This window comes from Loxodonta africana, chromosome 1 (assembly GCF_030014295.1).
Source record: "Loxodonta africana isolate mLoxAfr1 chromosome 1, mLoxAfr1.hap2, whole genome shotgun sequence".
Lineage (NCBI taxonomy): Eukaryota > Metazoa > Chordata > Mammalia > Proboscidea > Elephantidae > Loxodonta > Loxodonta africana.
The window spans coordinates 240,861,120-240,885,582 of NC_087342.1; the positions used below are offsets into that span (position 1 = coordinate 240,861,120).

The 24,463-nt window shown below is 42.2% G+C and overlaps 1 protein-coding gene across 2 annotated transcripts in view; it reads right to left on the minus strand.

The window, feature by feature from the left end:
• The window catches only part of WDR27 (WD repeat domain 27), a 133,739-nt gene that overhangs the window by 74,760 nt on the left and 34,516 nt on the right, over nucleotides 1-24,463 (minus strand). For both annotated transcript variants that reach the window (XM_064293376.1, XM_064293382.1), the window contains 7 exons: nucleotides 19,148-19,251; nucleotides 18,025-18,092; nucleotides 17,625-17,746; nucleotides 16,301-16,383; nucleotides 12,601-12,679; nucleotides 11,059-11,136; nucleotides 6,113-6,210 (listed from right to left, as the gene is read on the minus strand). In XM_064293376.1, the coding sequence (XP_064149446.1) occupies nucleotides 6,113-6,210; nucleotides 11,059-11,136; nucleotides 12,601-12,679; nucleotides 16,301-16,383; nucleotides 17,625-17,746; nucleotides 18,025-18,092; nucleotides 19,148-19,251 (632 nt within the window). The remainder of the gene's footprint in view (nucleotides 1-6,112; nucleotides 6,211-11,058; nucleotides 11,137-12,600; nucleotides 12,680-16,300; nucleotides 16,384-17,624; nucleotides 17,747-18,024; nucleotides 18,093-19,147; nucleotides 19,252-24,463) is intronic.

Consider the following 24,463-nt stretch of genomic DNA (forward strand, 5'->3'; position numbering starts at 1 on the left):
AAGGAGAGGGATTGCTAGATCGTATGGTAGTTCTATTTCTAGCTTTTTAAGGAAGTGCCAAATCGGTTTCCAAAGTGGTTGTACCATTTGACATTCCCACCAGCAGTGTATAAGTGTGCCAGTCTCTCCAAAACCTCTCCAACATTTATTATTTTGTTTTTTGGATTAATGCCAGCCTTGTTAGGGTGAGATGGAATCTCATTGTAGTTTTGATCTGCATTTCTTTAATGGCTAATGATCGTGAGCATTTCCTCATGTATCTGTTAGCTACCTGAATGTCGTCTTTAGTGAAGTGCCGGTTCATATCCTTTGCCCATTTCTTAATTGGGTGATTTGCTTTTTGTTGTTGAGTTTTTGCAGTATCATGTAGATTTTAGAGATCAGATACTGATCGAAAATGTCATAGCTAAAAACTTTTTCCCAGTCTGTAGGTATTCCTTTTATTCTTTTGGTGAAGTCTTTGGGTGAGCGTAAGTGTTTGATTTTTAGGAGCTCCCAGTTGTCTAGTTTCTCTTCTGCATTGTTAGTAATGTTTTGTATACTCTTTATGCCATGTATTAGGGCTCCTAGAGTTGTCCCTATTTTTTCTTGCATGATCTTTATTGTTTTAGATTTTATATTTCAGTCTTTGATGCATTTTGAGTTAGTTTTTGTGCATGGTGTGAGGTATGGGTCTTGTTTCATTTTTTTTGCAGATGGATTGTTTCATTTTTTATGCCAGCACCATTTGTTAAAAAGACTGTCTTTTCCCCAGTTAACTGACTTTGGGGCTTTGCCAAATATCAGCTGATCATATGTGGATGGATTTATGTCTGGATTCTCAATTCTGTTCCGTTGGTCTATGTGTCTGTTGTTGTACCAGTACCAGGCTGTTTTGATTACTGTGGTGGTATAATACATTCTAAAATCAGGTAGTGTGAGGCCTCCCACTTTGTTCTTCTTTTTCAGTAATGCTTTACTTATCTGGGGTCTCTTTCCCTTCCATATGAAGTTGATGATTTGTTTCTCCACCTCATTAAAAAATGTTCTTGGAATTTGAATCAGAATTGCATTGTATCTATAGATCACTTTTGGTAGAATAGACATTTTTACAATGCTGAGTCTTGTTATCCATGAGCAAAGTATGTTTTTCCACTTATGTAGGTCTCTTTGGTTTCTTGCAGTAGTGTCTTGTAGTTTTCTGTGTATAGGTCTTTTATGTCTCTGGTAAGATTTATTCCTAAATATTTTATCTTTTGGGGGGCTACTGTAAATGATATTGATTTGGTGATTTCCTCTTCAATGTTTTTAGTTGGTGTAGAGGAATCCAACTGACTGTTGTATGTTTATCTTGTATCCTGATAATCTGCTGAACTCTTTTATTAGTTTCAGTAGTTTTCATAAGGATTCTTTATGGTTTTCCGTGTATAAGATCATGTCATCTGCAAATAAAGATACTTTCACTTCTTCCTTACCAATCTGAATGACCTTTATTTCTTTATCTAGCCTAACTGCTCTAGCTAGGACCTCCAGCACAATGTTTAATAAGAGTGGTAATAAAGGGCATCCTTGTCTGGTTCCCATTCTCAAGGGGAATGCTTTCAGGCTCTCTCCATTTAGGGCAATGTTGGCTGTTGGCTTTGTTTAAATGCCCTTTATTATTTTGGGGAATTTCCCTTCTATTCCTGTTTTGCTGAGAATTTGTATCATGAATGAGTGTTGAACTTTGTCACATGCCTTTTCTGCATCAATAGATAAGATCATGTGGTTCTTTGTTTTATTTATATGATGGATTTATATGGTTTTATTTATGTGATGGATTACATTAACTGTTTTCCTAAGGTTGAACCATCCCTGCCTACCTGGTATGAATCCCACTTAGTCATGGTGGATTATTTTTTGACATGTTGTTGAATTCTATTGGCTAGAATTTTATTGAGGAGTTTTGCGTCTAAGTTCATGAGGGATATTGGTCTGTAATTTTCTTTTTCTGTGGTGTTTTTATCTGGTTTTGGTATCAAGGATATGGTGGCTTCATAGATTGAGTTTGGGAGTATTCTGTCCTTTTCTATGGTCTGAAATACCTTTAGTAGTAGTGGTGTTAACTCTTCTCTGAAAGTTTGGTAGAACTCTGCAGTGAAGCTGTCAGGTCCAGGGCTTTTTTTTGTTGGGAGTTTTTTTTATTACCTTTTCAATCTCTTCTTTTGTTATGGGTCTATTTAGTTGTTCTATCTCTGTTTGTGTTAGTTTAGGTAGGTAGTGTGTTTCTAGAAATTTATCCATTTCTTCTAGGTTTTCAAATTCGTTAGAGTATACTTTTTCATAGTAATCTGATATGATTCTTTTAATTTCAGTTGGGTCTGTTGTGATATCGCCCATCTCATTTCTTATTTATTGTTTTTCTTTTGTCTGTCTGGCCAATAGTTTATCAATTTTGTTAATTATTTCAAAGAACCAACTTTTGGTCTCGTTAACACTTTCAATTGTTTTTCTGTTCTCTATTTCATACTTTTTTTTATTTCATTTAATTCTGCTCTAATTTTTATTATTTGCCTTCTTCTGGTGCCTCATGGTTTCTTTTGTTGCTGTCTTTGTATTTTTTCTTGTATTTTCTTTTGATGAGTAGGATTGTTAGTCTCCTTTGTGGTTACCTTAATATTTACCCCTATTTTTCTACATTTAAACCAAACATTTATTTCTTTATATCACCTTGACTTCTTCTCCATATGGAAGATCTATGACTACATTTCTTAGTCCCTCTTTATTCTTTTACATAATGACATCACTGTTTCCCTGTTTTGAGCGTTTCTTCTCTTGATTTATTTTGTGATTTCTCTGAGTTGATATCTGGTTGCTCTGTCTTGTGTTCTAGTCTTAGGTTGATATCTGATACTATTGCTTTTATAACCAGAGAAATCCCTTTAGTATTCATAGTATTGGTTTTGTTTTTACAAATTCCGTAAACTTCTGTTTATTGGAAAATGTCCTAATTTCGCCTTCATATTGAAAGACGGTTTTGCTGGTATGATTCTTGGCTGATAATTTTTTCCCTTCAATGCTTTATATAAGTCATCCCAGTGCCTTCTTGCCTGCATGGTTTCTGCTGAGTAGTTAGAGCTTATTATTGACTCTCCTTTGTAATGACTTTTCGTTTATCCCTAGCCGCTCTTAAAATTCTTTATCTTTGGTTTTGGCAAGTTTGTTTACAACGTGTCTTGGTGACTTTCGAGATCTACCTTATGTGGGGTCCAATGAGCATCTTGGATAGATATCCTCTCATCTTTCACGATATCAGGGAAGTTTTCTGCCGACAAATCTTCAACAATTCTCTCTGTATTTTCTGTTATACCTCCCGGTTCTGGTAATCCAATCACTTGTAGGTTGTTTCTCTTGATAAAGTCCCACACGATTCTTAGGGTTTCTTCCATTTTTTTTTAATTCTTTTATCTGATTTTTCTTCAGATATATTGGTGCCAAGTGTTTTTATCTTCAATCTCGCTTCTGCCTTCCATTTCCTCAATTCTGCTCCTCTGAGTTTCTACTGAGTTGTCTAATTCTGTAATTTTATTGTTAACCTTCTGAATCTCTGATTGCTATCTCTATGGATTCTTGCAGCTTATTAAATTTTTCATTATGTCCTTGAATAACCTTTTTAAGTTCTTCAACTACTTTATCTGTGAGTTCCTTGGCTGGTTCTGTGCTTTGCCTGATCTCATTCCTGATGTTTTGAAGAGTTCTGTATATTAATCTTTTGTATTCTAAATCTGGTAATTCCAAGAAGATCACCATTAACCAGAAGATTCCTCGATTATTTATTTTCAGAGCCTGTTGAAGCAATCATGGTCTGCTTCTTTATGTGATTTGATATTGACTGTTGTGTTCAAGCTATCTATGAGTTATTGTATTAGTTTATTTTATGTTTGCTTACTGTATCCTAGCTTCTTGCTTTGTTTTGTCTTGATATGCCCAAATAGGCTGCTTGAGTGAGGTATCTTGATTATTTTCACCTTTGAAGCTCTAATGCCCTGTCACCAGCTGGCTAGAGCTGTTACCAGGTAAATGAGCCTAGGAGTCCATTCACTTTTCTTGTATGGATTCAGCTCAGGTATCCAGGTAGTTGGTTAACAAGTGTGTGGTACAGGCTCTGTCCTACAGTCTTAGAGGGGCAGGGGTGATTGGTGTAGGTACAGTTATCTGGTTGCAGCAGGGGGTCACACTCTGAACAAAGCAGAGGGCTGACAGCTGTCCCCCAAGTGTCTGTGAGTAAAGTGCACCCTTGTTCCCTAGAGCACACAGGTGGTTGGATTCTCCAGCCAGACCACGGGCACCGGATGCTTTTAGTTTTAAGGATTGGGAGGTACCACTTATCCTTAGACCCCTGTCACAGGTGGCTAGGTGACATGAGTGGAGCTGCCAGTCCTTAGACCCCTGATGTGGGTAGGTGAGGACCCTGTATAATAGGCAAAGTGGTGTCAGATATCACATACCTCTCCACCACACAGCTGAAACAGATGCAGTCTGCCAACAAGGGCCTATTCTCCTGAAACGGGCCCACAGAGGTCCATGCAGGGTGAAAGGCATTCAAAGTCCCCAGACAGTTTATGGCTGGACAGGAGCCGCTTCTGTCCTAAGCTCCCCTGGTTAGTGTAGATGGCAGATTTTCTTTTCCCCCAATTGTTAATTCAGTCCTTCTCCAAGGCCGGGAGAATGGCTCAGGGCACGCAGCAGGACCTATGTCAGGCCTAGGGAAATCGACAACCACTAAAGCCAGCTTGGGGGCTAGGGGTGCAGTAAAATATATGCAAGTACTTAGCTTTTGTCCAGAACACTGTTCTTCTCTGGTTCCGGAGGTGTGAGTAGACTGTGAGGCTCGCTGCCTCTCCCTGAGGAAACCACATTTGGAACACTACCACCAGCCCCGCCGCAGTTGCTCTAGGGAATGGTGCTCAGGGTTCCCAGTGATTCAGGTCCAGCAACTCCTCCCCACTTCTAAACCGTCTCTCCCTCCCCCTGCTGCTCAGTCCGTTTTCTAACTTTGCCGTTGATGTTCAGGGCTCCTAGCTTGTCATATATATAATCATTTCACTTGTTTTTTCAGGTCTTTGTTGTAAGAGGGATCACCGGAAGTGTCTGACTACTCTGCTGTCTTGGCCCTACCTTAGCAGCAGACTTTTTAAGAGGCATGTTCAGCTTAGCCATTACATTCCAAACATTTCCCTAACATACAGTAAAAATAAATCACAGACGTAAACTGTAATATTCAAACTTGAGGATCTATAACAGCGAACACATATACTAATCTATAAAAAGGAAGCCTATTGAAAAGATATTTACTTAAATGATAATACTACATATCTAATTTCCAAAAATTATTCTAAAAGTTTTACGGAATTATATAGATAGAATTATACAAAAATGAAGCGCATTAAGCAGGGTTGTAAGTAATGATCATCTTTAGGTGATCCATGTGAGATATTCTAGGAGTGAGAGAAGGCCAGAGGTGACAGGTACTGGCCACAGGCAGCCCTGGGTTAAAGCAAGGCCACGTTCCATTGGCAACTCGGTGTAGGAACCAGAATGCAGGTTCACTTCTGAAAGAAAAGCTCCAGGTGTGAAACTACTCAGGAGAGAACAGAGGACGCCATTACAACAGCCCAAGCTTCTTCATGCATTACTCAGGAAAGAAGTCTGGCAAACGTACTACATACACTTGAGAAGGGAGTGTCTGCCACATAAGGGGGAGAGGCCAGCCCCCCAAGAGACTGCCTTTGCAAAGTCACCCAGAAGGGCCAGTGCAAATGTGATAGGACATCACCTGCCGGTGAGCAGACCGCAGGCCTCCCAAGGGACCTGGGCTGTCCTGCTAGAGTCTTCCATCCTCCAGCCACCTTCCATGGTCAGCCAACTCTAGGCCTACTTGGGAGCAGAGGTAAGCCAGTTTATAGCTGGTGTCCCTGGGTGGCCATGAGCAAGCAAGCCCAAGAGGGAATGTTCTAGAACAATTCCCATTAACCTAGACTCAAACAATGTCATAGATTCAAGTAACCAAGAGATAACACATATTTGCATTAGAATCATGGACAGACAAAAAGACCCTCACAAATGAACAACCCAGTCCTGGGGGGCAGTGTACCTGAATACTGCAGGCAGCACACCATGGTTGGAGCCTCAGCCACAGCAACCTGCTCTCGAAGGCGGCCTGGCAGGGTACTCTCCAGAGGATATTCTTTGCTTTAAGGAATATCACAAATGATAAAAGTCAGGAGAGGCTCTGATGTGACACTGGACTAAAAATGAAGTGGATTTCCCCTATTTACATGCATCATTCTATTCCATTAAATGTGAATACATATATGTACATCTAATGAAAACCTTACCTTACAGCCATGGAATAACTCTTCAAAACAGACTTCATTCCATATTGTGAAAACACTCACATATTTTAAACATAAAACGGTAAAGATTTATCATGTCTAACATAAACTGAGAGGAATACTATGAAAATTTGTACAGGAGTCTTACCAAGAGAAAATACGTTTTACCTGCAAGTTCCATACTCTTTATGGGTGGCTATCAGGATGTTCTGATGTTGTTGTTAGGTGCCGTCGAGTCAGTTTCGACTCACAGTGACCCTGTTTACAACAGAACACTGCCCAGCACCATCCTCACAATTATTGTTATGCTTGAGCCCATTGTTGCAGCCACCATGTCAATCCATCTCATTAAGGGTCTCCCTCCTCTTCGTCGACCCTCTCCTTTACCAAGCATGATGTCCTTCTCCAGGGACTGGTCCCTCCTGACAACACGTCCAAAGTATGTGAGACATAGTCTCGCCATCCTTGCTTCTAAGAAGCATTCTGGTTGTACTTCCAAGGCAGATTTGGCAGTCCATGGTATATTCAATATTCTTCCACACCACAATTCTTCTTCGATCATTCCTTATTCATTGTCCAGCTTTCACATGCACAGGATGCGAATGAAAATACCACAGCTTGGGTCAGATATACCTTAGACTTCAAGGCGGCATCTTTGCTTTTCAGAACTTTAAAAAGGTTCTTTGCAGCACATTTGCCCAATACAATGCATCTTTTGATTTCTTAACTGCTGCTTCCATGAGTGTTGACTGGGGATCCAAGTAAAATGAAATCCTTGACAACTTCAATCTTTTCTCTGTTTATCATGGTGTTGCTCATTGGTCCAGTTGTGAAGATTTTTTCTCTTTATGTTAAGGTGTAATCCATACTGAAGACTATGGTCTCTGATCTTCACCAGTAAATGCTTCAAGTCCCCTTCACTTTCAGCAATCACGGTTGTGTCATCTGCATATCACAGGTTGTTAATGAGTCTGCCTCCAATTCTGACACCCCATTCTTCTTCATATAGTCCAGCTTCTTGGATTATTTACTCAGCATACAGATTGAATAGGTATGGTGAAAGTATACAACCCTGACACACACATTTCCTGACTTTAAACCAAGCAGTATCTCCTTGTTCTGTCTGAACAACTGCCTCTTGATCTATGGAAAGGTTCCTCATGAGCACAATTATGTGTTCTGGAGTTCCCATTCTTCTCAATGTTACCCATAGTTTGTTATGATCCACACAGTCAAGTGCCTTTGCATCGTCAATAAAACACAGGTAAACATTCTTCTGGTATTCTCTGCTTTCAGCCAGGATCCATCTGACATCAGCAATGATATCGCTGGTTCCACGTCCTCTTCTGAAACCTCTTGAATTTCTGGCATTTCCCTCTTGATATACTGCAGCAGCCACTTTTGAATGATCTTCAGCAAAATTTTACTTGCGTGTGATATTAATATTGTTCAATAATTTTTACATACATCTTGGCATAGACGAGTGAGCTCTTTGAGTGCTACATCCATTTGTTTAAACATCTCAATTGATACTCTGTCAATTCCTGGAGCCTTATTTTTCACCAATGCCTTCAGTGCAGCTTGGACTTCTTTCTTCAGTGCCATCGGTTCCTGATCGTATGCTATTTCCTGAAATGGATGATCATAGACCAATTATTTTGGGTATAGTGACTCTATGTACCCCTTCAATCTTCTTTTGATGCTTCCCCATAGAATCCTTCAATACTGCAACTTGAGGCTTGAATTTCTTCTTCAGTTCTCTCAGCTTGAAAAATGTCAAGTGTGTTCTTCCTTTTTGGTTTTCTGTCTCCAGGTCTTTGCATGTGTCATCATAATACTTTACTTTGTTTTCCTGAGCTGCCATTTGAAATCTTCTGTTCAGCTCTTTTACTTCATTATTTCTTTGTTTTGCTTTAGCTACTCGACGTTCAAGAGCAAGTTTCAGAGTCTCTTCTGACATCCATTTTGGTGTTTTCTTTCTTTTCTGTCTTTTTAATGACTTCTTGCTTTCTTCATGTATGATGTCCTTGATGTCATTCTAAAACTTGTCTGGTCTTCGGTCATTACTGTTTGATGCATCAAACCTATTCTTGAGATGGTCTCTAAATTCATGATCGTTTACTCAAATAATCTGCAAATGGCTCATATTTATTATCAAAGTACCCACAGCCCCAGTTTCTAAAAGAAACTGAGGAGAGCTGAAAAATGAAGGAACTGGTGCTGAGAACCCAGCGCAATGGTAAGAAGAAGTGACACGCCTACATGAACCCCACCAGAGGGCTAGGGCCACTGGTGGCCAGGCCCAACACCAAACCCATGCCAGAGTGGAGGGCAAGAGGCTACAGAAAAGCATCAATAAAAGTGGATAAACCAGAGTTCAGTGAGCACCTTTGCTGATCTGGTGATTTTCCACATGTACTTGTGATGCATATTAAAACAAACAACTTTTTAAACACTGTAGCCCACATCTTTTTTTAGATGATGTGATCTTTAAGGTCCAGAGCTAGAAGGAGCCCAAGAGGCCCCTCCCCGGGTCCTCCAAGTGTGAACAGGAGTTTACAAGACTTGTCCAGAGGCTCCAAGACAGCCATGGAGCCAGAATCAGGAACCAAGCCCCAATGTCCATCGCTAACATTCATCGCCAACACCCAGTGCCAATGCATATCCCCAAAGCACAGCCCCAACACCCAACCCCAACATCCAGCCCCAACACCCAGCTCCATCACCCACCCCCACACACAGCCCCAATATCCTGCTCAAAGACCAGCCCCAAAGCCCAGCTCCAATGCCTGACAGAGGAAGCCCTTCCCAAGGAATGAGTCAGCCAGAACCAGTCAAGATCAGCACTTAGCATTGCAAGGGCTCAAGTTTTCTATTCACTTATTATCAAAGCAGCTTAAGAATAATCATTAGCTACAATGTTTTCTTTTCATTTATCTCCAGCATTAACAGAATCGATCTCCAGGGATTGACAGAATACCAGCTGAGATATTTCAACAAATGGATGCAGCACTGGAGGTGCTCACTCATCTATGCCAAGAAATATGGAAGACAGCTACTTGGTCAACTGACTGGAAGAGATCCATATTTATGCCTATTCCCAAGAAAGATGATCCAACCAAATGCAGAAATTATTGACCAATATCATTAATATCACAGGCAAGCAAAATTTTGCTGAAGATCATTCAAAAATGGCTGCAGTATATCGACAGGGAACTGTCAGAAATTCAGGCCATTTTCAGAAGAGGACATGGAACCAGGGATATCATTGCTGATGTCAGATGGATCCTGACTGAAAGCAGAGAATACCAGAAGGATGTTTACCTGTGTTTTATTGACTATGCAAAGGCATTTGACTGTGTGGATCATAACAAATTATGGGTAACATTGCGAAGAATGGGAAATTCCAGAACACTTAATTGTGCTCATGAGGAACCTGAACATAGATCCAGAGGCTGTCGTTCAGACAGAACAAGGGGATACTGAGTGGTTTAAAGTCAGAAAAGGTGTGGGCCAGGGTTGTATATTTTCACCACGCCTGTTCAAACTGTATGCTGAGCAAATAATCCGAGAAGCTGGACTATATGAAGAACAGGGCATCAGGATTGGAGGAAGACTCGTTAACAACCTGCGTTATGCAGATGACACAACCATCTTGCTTGCTGAAAATGAAGAGGACTTGAAGCAGTTACTAATGAAGATCAAAGACCACAGAGCCTTCAGTATGGATTACACCTCAACATAAAGAAAACAAAAATCCTCACAACTGGACCAATAAGCAACATCATGATAAACGGAGAAAAGATTGAAGTTGTCAAGGATTTCATTTTACTTGGATCCAAAATCAACAGCCATGGAAGCAGCAGTCAAGAAATCAAAAGGCACATTGCATTGGGCAAATGTGCTGCAAAGGACCTCTTTAAAGTGTTGAAAAGCAAAGATGTCACCTTGAAGATTAAGGTGCACCTGACCCAAGCCATGGTATTTACAATTGCATCATATGCATGTGAAAGCTGGACAATGAACAAGGAAGGCCAAGAAGAACTGACACCTTTGAATTGTGGTATTGGTGAAGAATATTGAATATACTATGGACTGGCATAAGAACGAACAAATCTGTCTTGGAAGAAGTACGACCAGAATACACCTTAGAAGCAAGGATGGCAAGACTGCATCTTACATACTTTGGACATGTTGTCAGGAGGGACCAGTCCCTGGAGAAGGACATCACGCTTGGTAACGTAGAGGGTCAGCGAAGAGGAGGAAGACCCTCAACGAAATGGATTGACACAGTGGCTGCAACAATGGGCTCAAGCATAACAAAGATTGTTAGGATGGCGCAGGACTGGGTAGTGTTTTGATCTGTGGTACGTAAGTTCGCTATGAGTAGGAACCGACTCAATGGCACCTAACTAACAACAGCAACATTTTCTAAAACTAAATTTCACCAAAAAATTAAAAATTCCACAGTTATTAAGGTGGTAAAAATAGCAGTGTGTCTGAAAAAAAATCAGCATGATAGAATTAAATTGACTGAAAGGATATATATGAAAATCATATAGATACGTATGTGAGTATATATACATATATATATACACACACGTACAAATAAGGTCTTATACCTGTTTGAAAAAAATCAAAGTATTAAAAAGGTCTCCAAAAATTATTTCAAATTTACTTCTAATGCACAAATGAGATTACATACCATTTGTAACCGTTCTTGCATTTTGAAGATCTTTTACCATCACTTTTAATATTAGTCTTTGGTGAAAACATAGTTACACTGTTAGAAAGAAAACTCATATCATTCTCAAAGATTACAAATTCTAAGTTTCTTAAAGAGACTTACATTTTAAAGTTAACGTATAAATAAAAATACACAAATGTTTTCCCTGCCCCCAAAGAATAATAAACTGAATGTTTAATTACATTAGTTTTGAGTTTAGCGACTATTTTTCTAATTATACACACACATGGACTATCTCAATGCTGGAAAATAAAGTGCATTTGCATGTAAAAATCCTGGAGAATACTGTAGTATTTACATACAAATTGTGGGTTACTAGGAAAACCTAAGATAATAATCATTTTTGCAAAGATCCCATTGTAAATTATCTGTCAACCAAATCTCGTGAAATCTGTGTGAAAAATTTATAAATAGAAAAACTGCTCCCGAAGTCAGAACACCCCTTAAGTTGAGAACCAAATAGGAGTCTTACGACCTCACTTCCTTTTAGAGAAGAGATGTCTGCAATCATAGCAGAAGTTAAGTCCCGCTTAGGGATCCCATACTAAAAATCCATTCAGAAACAGGTGAAATGCGCTGGGAAGTCACACTGAACTCTGCTTTTAGCGCACTTAGGATGTTAAACATGGAAGATAATAAACAAGCACCTTGAACCAGGCCCCATTTCTCAGATGAAGAAACAAGGACCTAGAGAGCTTAGCTTATCAGTCCCTCATTCCCTGGGACACCACTGGGAAAGGTCTCCTAAGCTCTGTCTCCTGGCTGGGCCACACTCAGATCCCTCTGCCCCCTCGTGGACTATTCTACCAGCTGTGGAATGCACCCCGTGATCTGCCTTGGGCCGGCACTTCTAGGCCATCTGTCCTGGGGGAGGCAGACAGCCAAGGGGCCAACGAGTGGCTTCAGGGGCCTCCCCACCTGCCTCCCCAACCCTCACAGACCCCCCCCGACCCTCACCTGCACCCTCCCCACCTGCCCCCGCCTGACCCCCACAGGCCCCCACCTGACCCTCACCTGCAGCCTCCCCATCTTCCCCCACCTGACCCTCACCTGCACCCCACCTGCGCCCTCCCCATCTGACTCCCACCTGACCCCTGCTGGCCCCCCACCTTCCCCCCACCTGTCTGTCCCCCTCCCGTCTCCCCCACCTGCCCCTTCCCTCCCTCCCCCACCTGCCCCTTCCCTTCCTCCCCCACCTGCCCCTGCCTCCAGCAGGGGGCACATCCCCCAAAGTCAGGTGGCCCTACTAAGCATGTGTGGCACCCCTGACTATTCTGAGCACTGGGCCCCACAGCTGGGCTCCACACAGCCAGGCACTGGAGACACACGTTTCTGCCTCTGTTTCAACAGAGGGTGTCTAAGTTAGTCCCTGTCATGGGTCGGCTCAACTGAAGGGATGTGTTAATTTGCATGAAAATATTTTTCAGATGTCATCATTTCTAAGATCATATCAGCAGGAATCTCACTGCAACAATTTTACTAACAAGAAGTTTCACTCACTGAGGAGCGGAGGCGTAGCCCGATGACCTGACTTTACTGTGGAAGACCAGTGGCTGGTCCTGGACAGAACTCCGGGCAGCTGCATAAAGTGATTTCAAAGAAGAAGCTAAACTGAAGGCTGCAGTTCCATCGTGGACATGAAAACAACACAGTTTCTTATACACAGAATGGTTTTATACATGTAAGAGGTTCTGTGCCTGAAGTCAGACCAACCAACATTAGCAAAAGAAGGGGAAATGTGCTGAAAGTGTGAAAACAAAAACATTTCTCTTAGTCTTTAAATTACACTAGATTGTAATATGTTCAAACTGTATTTCAAATAATTATTAGCTAAAACATTAGATCTTATACACATGGCTGGATAGAGGCTCTACTATTCCGGAAAGATTGCCAAAGCAAATCACAAAAGAATGCATACAATATTATTGTTGTTGTTAGGTGCCATCAAGTCAGTTCTGACTCATAGCGACCCTACGTGCAACAGAACGAGACACTGCCCAGTTCTGCGCCATGCTCACAATTGTTGCTATGCTCGAGCCCATTGTTGCAGCCACTGTGTCAATCCATCTCGTTGAGAGTCTTCCTCTTCTTCGCAGACCCTCTCCTTTACTAAGCATGATGTCCTTCTCCAGGGGTTGATGTCGCCAACCTTGCTTCTAAGGAGCATTCTGGTTGTACTTCCAAGAGAGATTTGTTCGTTCTTTTGGCACTCCATGGTATATTCAACATTCTTCGCCAACACCAGTATGCCTCTATCCTGTATACTACGCGGGGGTGTGTATACAACTGTTCTGTACGCTGTGTGGGCATGTGTATACATACGACTGTCCTGTATGCTGCACGGCCGTGTGTGTACGACTGTCCTGTGTGCTGCACAGACATGTGTATACAACTGTCCTGTATACTGTATGGGCAGGTGTATACGACTGTCCTGTACACTGCGCGGGCAGGTGTATACGACTGTCCTGTACACTGCGCGGGCAGGTGTATACGACTGTCCTGTACACTGCGCAGGCAGGTGTATACGACTGTCCTGTATACTGTGTAGGAGTGTGTCTTCTCTGCTGCATGTTTATTTTGCAATTTCAGAGTGATTTTTAAAAACCAATTATCAATACTTCCTTAAGGCATCAAAAGGAGTCCCTGGTGACACAGTTAACAAACTGAACTGCTAACCGAAAGGCTAGAGGCTCAAACCTACCCAGCAGAGCTTTGTAAGAAAGTCCTGGTGGTCTGCTTATAACAGGTCACAGCCGTGAAAACCCTATGGTGCAAAGCTCTGTTATGAACACGTGGGGTCACAGTGAGTCAGAAATGATTTGTTTTTTTGTTTGTTGTTGTTAGGATATCAGAAGTCTCGTTCGTTTAATGAGGACAGGAGGTGGAAAGGCCGTTCCCTGCAGAAGCAACAGAGCAGGCAGGGGGAGTGGAGACCAGAGAGCTCTGGGCTGCCCGAGCCGTCCATGCTGATCAACCCAGTGAGTCTAGGCTGTCTGAGGCGACGGCAGAGCAAGGCTGAGAAAGATCCTGGAAGCTGTTCTAAGACGTGTGTCATGGATTGAATTGCGTCCCCCAAAAATGTGTGTCAACTTGGCTAGGCCATGATTCCCAGTATTGTGTGACTGTCCACCATTTTGTCATCTGATGTGATTTGCCTATGTTTTATAAATTCTACCTCTATGACATTAATGAAGTGGGACTAGTGGCAGTCATGTTAATGAGGCATGACTCAATCTACAAGATTGGATAGTGTCTTGAGCCAATTTCCTTTGAGATATAAAAGAGAGAAGTGAGCGCAGAGACTTGGGAACCTCATACCATCAAGAAAGCAGCACCAGGATCAGAGTGTGTCCTTTGGACCCAGGGTCCCTGCACTGTAAAGCTCCTAGACCAGGGAAAGAATGATGACAAGGACTTTCTCCCAGACCAACAGAGAATGCCTTCCCCTAGAGCTGGTACCCTGAATTTGGACCTCTAGCCTCCTAGATTGAGAGAGAATAAATCTCTTTGTTAAAGCCATCCACCTGTGGTATTTCTGTTATAGCAGCACTAGATAACTAAGACTATGTGTGTCCTACAATTTCTTAGAATGGCTCCTACAGCCAAGGGAAGAGGGTAACAGCCTATAAACTGGAGAGGTCAGTGCTTAGCTGACAGAGGGAGTTTCACGAGTTTGAGGTAAGAGAGACGGCAGACTAGTGAAAACCCCTTACAGAAATGTGGATCACTGTATAATTATTAAATAATATACAGCTCCAGTCCCATGTGTTCCTCTGGGTTCTAGACTCATATGTATCAAAACTGCCTTTTCGAACTCTAACTTTGATGTCTCAAAGGTGCCTCAATCTTAAGCACGTCCAAAACCAAACCTATGACCTCTCTCTCCTCCACCCATTCCCCCACCTCCTGCCAAAAACTAGGCCCGTTCCTAGGTTGGTCGTGTCTGTCCACCTTCTCTGAGGCCAACACTAACTCTAAATCTCCTTCACACACCAGCTGCACAGGCAGCACTTCTTCCTATGACCCTGACCACCAGGGCCAGGTGAGAGCTCACAGGTTAAAGGGCACCGTCCTCCAGACTGCCAAGTCGGCCCCAGACTTCAGATGCCAGCCACAAGCTTAGGGATACCCACGACACCTTGCTTCTGACCTGATGGCTACAAATTGAGGTATTCTCGTGACCTCCTTGGGTGACTCACAGAACTTAGGAAATCACTTTGCTTAGGATTGCAGTTTATTACAGCAAAAAGGATGCCAATGAAGACACACACAGAGCAAGGTCTGGGGTGTCCCCAAGGCAGAGCTTCCAGGTCTCAAAAAGGGGTGTGCTATCCTCCCACAGGAAGGAAAAATTGACATTATTAACTAATTCATTCTACCTGGATCAACAATCAACTTCCATGGAAGCAGCAGTCAAGAAATCAAATGACACATTGCATTGGGCAAATATGCTGCGAAAGACCTCTTTAAAGTCTTCAAAAGCACAGACGTCACTTTGAGGACTAAGGCGCGCCTGACCCAAGTCTCGGAGTTTTCAATCGCCTCATCTGCATGTGAAAGCTAGACAGTGAATAAGGAAGATCAAAGGAGAATTGATGCCTTTGAACTGTAGTGCTGGCAAAGACTACCGAATATACCACGGACTGCCAAAAGAACGGATAGGACTGTCTTCGAGGAAGTACAGCCAGAATGCTCCTTAGAAGTAGAATGGCAAGGCTTGGGGTCACTTACTTTGGACCCATCATCAGGAAAGACCAATTCCTAGAAAAGGGCACCATGTTTGGTAGAGGGCCAGTGAAAATGAGGGAAACCCTCAATAAGATGGGTTGACACAGCGGCCAAAACAATGGACTCAAACATACTATCGTGAAGGCAGCACAGGACCGGGGAATATTTCCTTCTGTTATACAATACCTCACCATGAGTCCGAGCTGACTTAACAGCAACTCACAACAGCAACAATGCAGAATCATATCCATCATCAGGAAAGAAACATCTAGCATATTCCCTACCACAAAGGGCATTTAATAAATATTTGACAGACAAAAGAAATAAAGGAGCAAAGGAAAGAAATAAATACTGATTGGTTTTTATCTTGATATAAATATATTTACAAAGCAACATAACAAATCTAATAATAACAACAACTAAAAGAACTAATTTCTTACATTTATTTTCCAGAATATACTAATATACTAACCAGATAGCTTTCGACCAACAGGCTTAGTTCTTTTCTTCTCAACAACTCCAAAATACAGTGGAGAGGTTGGTAAAACACAGGAACTAAAATAAAAACAAAACTATACTATAAAAGCAAACAATTATATTACGGAGCTGTTTCAATGAAATATATATTTTAAGAATAGTTACTAATGATTAACTATGATTAGTTCATATAAATATGAATGTATAATATTGGAAATAAAAATAACTAGTAAGCTTATTCTTATCCTTGTAAGTAAAGAAAAATTTAATTATATTTTTAATGAAAGTGCTTTTTATAATCTATATCCTATCCTGAAGTAAAATAGTGTTTCTCATTAAAAAAAAACTATGAACCACTTAGTTTTAAGCAAGGTAGAAGCAAGGGTTTAGCAATAATTTTTTTCAAATAAAACCAAAAAAATCAAACCCAGTGCCGTCGAGCCGATTCTGACTCATAGTGACCCTATAGGACAGAGTAGAACTGCCCCATAGAGTTTCCAAGGAGCACCTGGCAGATTCAAACTGCTGACCCTTTGGTTAGCTGCCATAGCTCTTAACCACTGCGCCACCAGGGTTTCTGAATAGAAAATTAATTGGGGGTTACTAAACATTACTTGTTCTTAAGATAAAAAAGAATCTAAAATTCTCTAAATTAAACACAGACACTGTCACACTCACACACATTCACACACAAACTGACACTCACACTTACATGCTCACTCATGCACACACACGCACACACATGCTCACACATGCACACACATGTTCACACACACTCATGCACACTCACACTCGCTCACACATGCTTATTCACTCTCACACTCACACACGCTCACACACTCATGGACATTCAATCACACACTCATGCACACTCACACAGTTGCACTCACATACAGTCATGCACGCTCATGCACTCACTCTCACACATTCAAACACTTGCTCACATTTACATGCTCACTCACACTTATGTACACTCACACGCTCACTCTCACACTCATGCACGCACATTCATTTGCTCACATGCTCACTCACACACATTCACTCACATTTACATGCTCACTCACACGCACACTCACATTTACATGCTCACTCACATGCACACTTACATGCTCACTTATACACTCACGCACACTCAATCTCGTGCACAGTCACACTCAGGCACGCATATTCACTCACACACTCGCTCACACATGCTCACATACACACGGAACATCAGTCACACTCGCTCGCATTTACATGCTCACTCATGCACACTCACTCACACACTCACTGTCACAGAAACTCAACACAAACACAACCGACTTAAAAAGACCCTGTACCTTGCCAACACAGAAAGGCCCTTCCCCATGCCAGGGCCCTGCTGAGACCTCACGAGAGCAGCGAGGTTGATTTCCAACACAGCTATCTTATTTCCAAACATGGACGTGAGCAAGCAAAAGGTCTACAAGGGTTGGAAGGGTGATGTCATTAATACCAGCACTGAGCAAAAGGGAAAACTGTGAATGTATCCCATAATTCTAATCATAAATACAATTTTTAAATCGGCTTCATTTACATGAATAGTGGTATTTGACTGGTAACTGTAATTGTATGGTACTGTGCAGTTCATAAAAAATCTCATTTAGTAAGCTCATCATTATAATACTATGCTGAAGAAAGTATAAACTATAGATAAATGCATCTTATGGAAATTAAATATAGTAAATGTTTTATACTAACCTTTTCGTTTATGGTTTTGTTCATTATGGCACATGATCCAGCAACTTTAATGCTGAGGCCTAGAAAGTCTTAATTTCCAGAAAAGAGAAATGAGCACAATTTCAGATGCAGGGAGGGGGAACAAAGCACTTGCCCACTCACCCATGGTTCAGTGTGAGAGTTACACGGCACCAGGCCCTGGGGTGCACACATGACAAGGAATGGGACAGGTGCCGGCTCTCGTGCATGGAGGTCAGCAGGAGAGTCAGACACGGGCACGGAGAAGACACACGTGTGTACTTAAAGCCGTGACAAGTGCTGAGGAGACAGAAAGGTGTGCAGAGCCAACGAGGGGCCAGGGACCTAGGCCTGGGTATGGAATGGACTCTCACAGGTGAGCAGGGCCAGCGTTTCTGGCACAAATAACCCAGAGGTCAGTGTCAACATCACATGAAAGGGAACAGGGTCTGCAGGGCACAGTCTACTCAGGACGGGCGGGTCTGAGGTGGGGTTAGCGGACACAGGATGGAGGCAGGCTGTCTGAGGAGGGGTTAGGGGACACAGGATTGAGGCAGGCAGGTCTGAGGTGGGGTTAGGGGACAGAGGAGTGAGGCAGGCTGTCTGAGGTGGGGTTAGGGGACAGAGGAGCGAGGCAGGCTGTCTGAGGTGGGGTTAGGGGACAGAGGAGCGAGGCAGGCTGTCTGAGGTGGGGTTAGGGGACACAGGACCGAGGCAAGCTGTCTGAGGTGGGGTTAGGGGACACAGGATGGAGGCAGGCTGTCTGAGGAGGGGTTAGGGGACACAGGATGGAGGCAGGAGGGTCTGAGGTGAGTTAGGGCAGAGGAAGGGATGCAGTGAAGTGTGTCATTCAGGACTGGGCAGAGGAAGGACCATTTCAGGTGTGTGCTCTGCTGTCTGAACGCCCCCGGAGCAGCAGGGTAGGAGTGGATGGGAACGCATCCTGTGGACTCCCAACACCGAGGCTCCTGACGACAATCACCATGTCTCTCTAATGACTGAATGTGGCCTATCCTCAAATTCGGATGATTAGGCTTTCTACACTAAGACATTTCCTACCCTTGTATTAGGTAAAGAAAACATTAAAATCACACAAAATTTAGGTGAATTGAATTTATGATCTTACCTTTGTAAAGTAAAACAGCTTCCAATTCAAAGTTTGCTAAGTTAAATATGAACAAGCCATCCGAGCTTCCAATCCACACACACTTGGTATTCTCAGGAGGAAGGCTAATTTTAAAAGAAAAAGGGGAAATCACACCGGTGGCCATCCTGAAGGCTCAGGACCACAGCGCTCGGCTCCGCGTGGTGGCTCAGTCTTCTCACACGCGGGAAAGCACATGATCACTGCGAGCTATCTCAAGGGCACCTCAGTTAGCTTCTGCACATGACCAGGCCTCACGATTGAGGATTACACTTTGACTAGGCCGATATTAGGATCTGCTTGGGGTTGCACTGAACTGCTAACCTAGAGGATGGTAGTTTGAACTCACCCAGTGGCACCTCAGAAGAAAAGGTCTGGTGATCTGCTTCTGTTAAGATCACTGCCAAGAAAACACTGAGGAGCAGTTCTACTCTGACACTCAGCATCACCATGAGTCACAGTCAGTGGGCAACAACAACAAGCAGGCATTGGATGCCCTGGGTGGTGTAAACAGTTAACACCCTCGGCTGCTAACTGAAAGGTTAGAAGCTTGAGTCCACCCAGAGGCACCTTGGAAGAAAACCCAAAAAGAGAAAGTCCTGTCAAATTACTTCTGAAAAGTCAGCTACTGAAAACCCTATGGAGAACAGTTCTACCCTGACACATGTGGAGATGCCACGAGTCAGAGTAAATGACAACTGGTAAGTATCCACTTGCTCTCTAGTGAAGACAGCACCGACATGCACAATTTCGTTCTTCCTGAGGCTCGCAAACAAGGCCACTGCCGACCTCACTTACAGGACCTACAGAGGTAGGGGTCACACTGTGCCCAGTGCACTGCCTGGACTCTGACATTATTTCCAACAACCGTCAGGAAAAAGCTGCTAGGGGAGGACACAACTCAAAGAAGAGAGCTAACTGACCCAACATACAAGTCACTAGGAATTTAAACACAGGTCTTTTTTTTCCTCTTTTTCAATTAACAAACAAGATAAAGATTAATAAATCAGTTAACAGGCATAATTCTGTCATGCTGGATGAAATCTGCATTTCAACTATGGTGTTGGCAAAGAATATTGAATATAACATGGACTGCCAGAAGAACTAACACATCTATTTTGGAAGTACAACCATCCCTAGAAGGAAGGATGGTGAGGCTTCGTCTCATGTACTTTGGACATGTTATCAGGAGGGACCAATCCCTGGAGAAGGACATTATGCTTTGTAAAGCAGAGGGTCAGTGAAAAAGAGGAAGACCTCAATGAGATGGACTGACACAGTGGCTGCAACGATGGGCTCAAACATAGCAACAATTGTGAGGATGGCGCAGGACCAGGCAGCGTTTCATTGTGTTGTACAAAGTGTCCCTAATGAGCCAGAACTGAGTGGACGGCCCCTAACAACCACAACAACAAAGATGAAATATACACTTTCCAACTTAGCAGCTGGTTTCCAAGTGGCATCTTCTATCCGGGCCCTTCCATCTTCTCACTCCCAACTGCCTATATACCCATGCAAACCACCAGGACCTTCCACCCGAGTAAGGTAATAGCCTCCAGATCCTTCCCCTGGGTTCGTTCTTGGTATCCTCCAAACAACATTCCACACGTGGACCAAACACATGGCTTTAAGACACAGAGGAGTCTGTGTGCTCAGACATACAGCAATGCCAAGTGTCTAATCTGCCCCGCCTCCCCACTGCAGTTTAGATCTCACAGGGGTGCTTGGACCTTGGTGAGCTCCTGCGGAAACACTGCCACACAGAAGACACAGCTGCTCCAGGCCAGGGGACCCAGGACAATCACACCTCTCCAGTATCCCCTCCAAAGAACATGCCCCATCACCTATGGTAGGTGAAAGGCTACTCTTTAGATGAACTACCATATTTTTGTAAAAAAAAAAAAAAACGCATACCAGCAGCTCTTCTAATAATAGCTCAAGGAGGGAGGGCCCGGTTGACAAGCAAACATAGAAGGCTCACATTACTTGCATAAAAGTATGGTCCTAGCTCTTTCCAAGGTTGTTGCTGTTTTTTTGGTGGGGGGCGGGGGGTAGTGAATGTTTTAGAAAACAATCGTAATATACTCTTTTAATCACAGTTCGACAATGACTTCCTTATGTTGTTAAATAACTAATATTTCTATCAAGCACACAGAAAAATAAATTTATTTGGGGTTAATTTTAAATGTGTAATGCAGGGCACAGATGGGGACAAAAAGGAAATTCAGAATGACTTATGACAGTTTCCCTCTTTCTAAAGAAAATGTCCTATTACAGAGGTAAAGATCTACCTAGATTTTGGTGAGCAAAACTGAAAATAAACTAATTTACTTTACTGTTGCTGTTCTTATTAGGTGCAGTCAAATCAGCTCTAAGTCAGGAACCTCAAGTGTAACAGGAGGAAATGCTGCCTGGTCCTGCGCCATCCTCACAACTGGTGCTATGTTTGAGCCCAATGTTGCAGCCACTGTGTCAATCCATCTTGCTGAGGGTCTTTCTGGATGACCACCTACTATACCAAGCCTTATGTCCTTCTCCAGGAACTGATCCCTCCTGATAACATGTCCAAAGTATATGACATGAAGTCTCACCATCTTCACTTCCAAGGAGCATTCTGGCTGTACTCCTTCCAAGACAGATTTGTCGGTTCTTCTGGCAAAATCCAATAAAAAACAAACCCGCTACCATCGACTGGATTCTGACTCATAGCGACCCTATAGGACAGAGTAGAACTGCCTCATAGTTTCCTAAGGAGCAGCTGGTGGATTAGAACTGCAGATCTTTTGGTTAGCAGCCAAGCTCTTAACCACTGTACTACCAGGGCTTCATTGTTCTGGCAAAACCCAAACCGGCTGGACTTTCCATTAGCAGCAGAGATCTTAACCACTGTTCCACCCAGCAATTCACGGTATATTCTTTGCCAACACCGTAATTCAAATGTGTCAATTCTTTGGTCTTCCTTACTCATTGTACAACTTTCATAGGCATATGAGGTGACAAAAAACTATGGCTTGAGTCAGGTGCACCTTAGTCATAAAAGTGACATCTTTGCTTTTCAACACTCTAAAGAGGTCTTTTGCAGCAGATTTGCCCAATGCAACACGTCGTTTGATTCCATGACTGCTGCTTCCATGGGCATTGATTACGGATCCAAGTAAAATGAAATCCTTGACAACTTCAGTACTTTCTCCATTTATCATGACGATTATTGGTTCTGTTGTGACGGTTTTTGTTTTCTTTGTGTTGAAGCATAATCCATACTGAAGGCTGTAATCACTGATCTTCATACATAAGTGCTTCAAGTCCTCTTCACATTCAGTAAGCCAAATTGTGTCATCTGCATATCGAAGGTTTTTAATGAGTCTTCCTCCAGTCCTGATGCTAAGTTCTTCATATTGTCCAGCTTTTCAAATTATTTGCTCAGCATACAGATTGAATAAGTATGGTGAAAGGATAAAACCCTGACATGCACCTTTCCTGATTTAAACCAATCAGTATCCCCTTGTTCTGATGGAAAGACTGCCTCTTGGTCTACATACAGGTTCCATATGAGTATAATTATGTGTCCTGGAATTCCCATTCTTCACAAAGTTATCTATAATTTGTTATGATCTACACAGTCGAATGTCTTTACATAGTCAATAAAACACAGCTAAACATCTTTCTGGTATTCTCTGCTTTCAGTCAAGACCCATCTGACATCAGCAATGACATCTCTCATTCCATGTTCTCTTCTGAATCACGCTTGAATTTCTGGCAGTTCCCTGTCAATGAACTGCTGCAGCCGCTTCTGAATTATCTTGTATGTGATGTTAATTACATTGTTTGATAACTTCCACATTCTATTGGATCACCTTTCTTTGGAACGGGCACAAATATGAAACTCTTCTAGTCGGTTGGCTAGGTAGCTGTCTTCAAAATTTCTTGGCATAAATGAGGAAGCGCTTTGCTGAGGTACCTCAATTGATATTCCATCAATTCCTGGAACCCTGTTTTTCACCAATGACTTCGGTGCAGATTGGACTTCTTCCTTCAGTACCATCATATGCTACCTCCTGAAATGATTAAAGATTGACCAATCCTTTTTGGTAAAGTGATTCTGTATTTTCCTTCCATCTTTTTTTGATGCTTCCTGAGTTTAATATTATCCCTGAAGAATCCTTCAACATTGCAACTGAGGCCTGAGTTTTTTCTTCAGGTCTTTCATCTTGAGAAATGCCGAGTGTGTTCTTCCTTTTTGGTTTTCTAACTCCAGGCCTTTGCACATTTCATGGTAATATTTTGTCTTCTTGAGATGCAACTTGAAATCTTCTATTCAGCTCTTTTACTTCATTATTTCTTCCATTCTCTTTAGCTACTCTACGTTCGAGGGCAAGTTTGTTTCAGTCTCTCCTGACATCAGTTTTGGTCTTTTCTTTCTTTACTTTCTTTTTAATGACTTTTTGCTTTCTTCATGTATGATGCCCTTGAAGTCATCCCACAACTTGTCTGGCCTTCGGTCTTTAGTGTTCAATGCATCAAATGTATTCTTGAGACGGTCTCTAAATTCGAGTGGAATATGTTCAAGGTCATGCTTTGGCTCTTATGGACTTGTTTTAATTTTCTTCAGCTTCAACTTGTATTTGCACGTGAACAACTGATAGTCTCTTCCACAGTTGGCCCTTGGCCTTTTTCTGACTGATAATAATGAGCTTTTCCATTATCTTTTCACAGATACAGTTGATTTGATTCCTGTGTATTCCATCTGTGAGGTCCATGTGTACAGTCATCATTAATGTTGTTGATAAAAGGTATTTCCAATATATAAGTCATTGGTCTTGCACAATTCTATTATGCGATCCCTGGCATTGTTTCTATCACAGGGCCATATTTTCCAACTACCAATCCTTCCTTGTTTACAACTTTCCCATTCCAATCACCTGGAATTATCAATGCATCTTGATTACATGTTTGATCAATTTCAGACTGCAGAAGGTGGTAAAAATCTTCGATTTCTTCATCTTTGGCATTAGTGGTTGGTGCATAAATTTGAATAACAGTCATATTAACTGGTTGTTATGGATTGAATTGTGCCCCCTAAAAATGTGTGTCAACTTGGCTAGGCCACAATTACTTGTATTGTGTGATTATCCACCATTTTGTCATCATATGTTACACCTAAAAAGAACTACACCTATGTGGTGTAAATTCCATCTCTGTGATGTTAATGACACTGGATTAGAAGCCGTTATGTTAATAAGTCAGAACACAATCTACAGGATTAGGTTGCATCTTGAGTCAATCTCTTTTGAGATATAA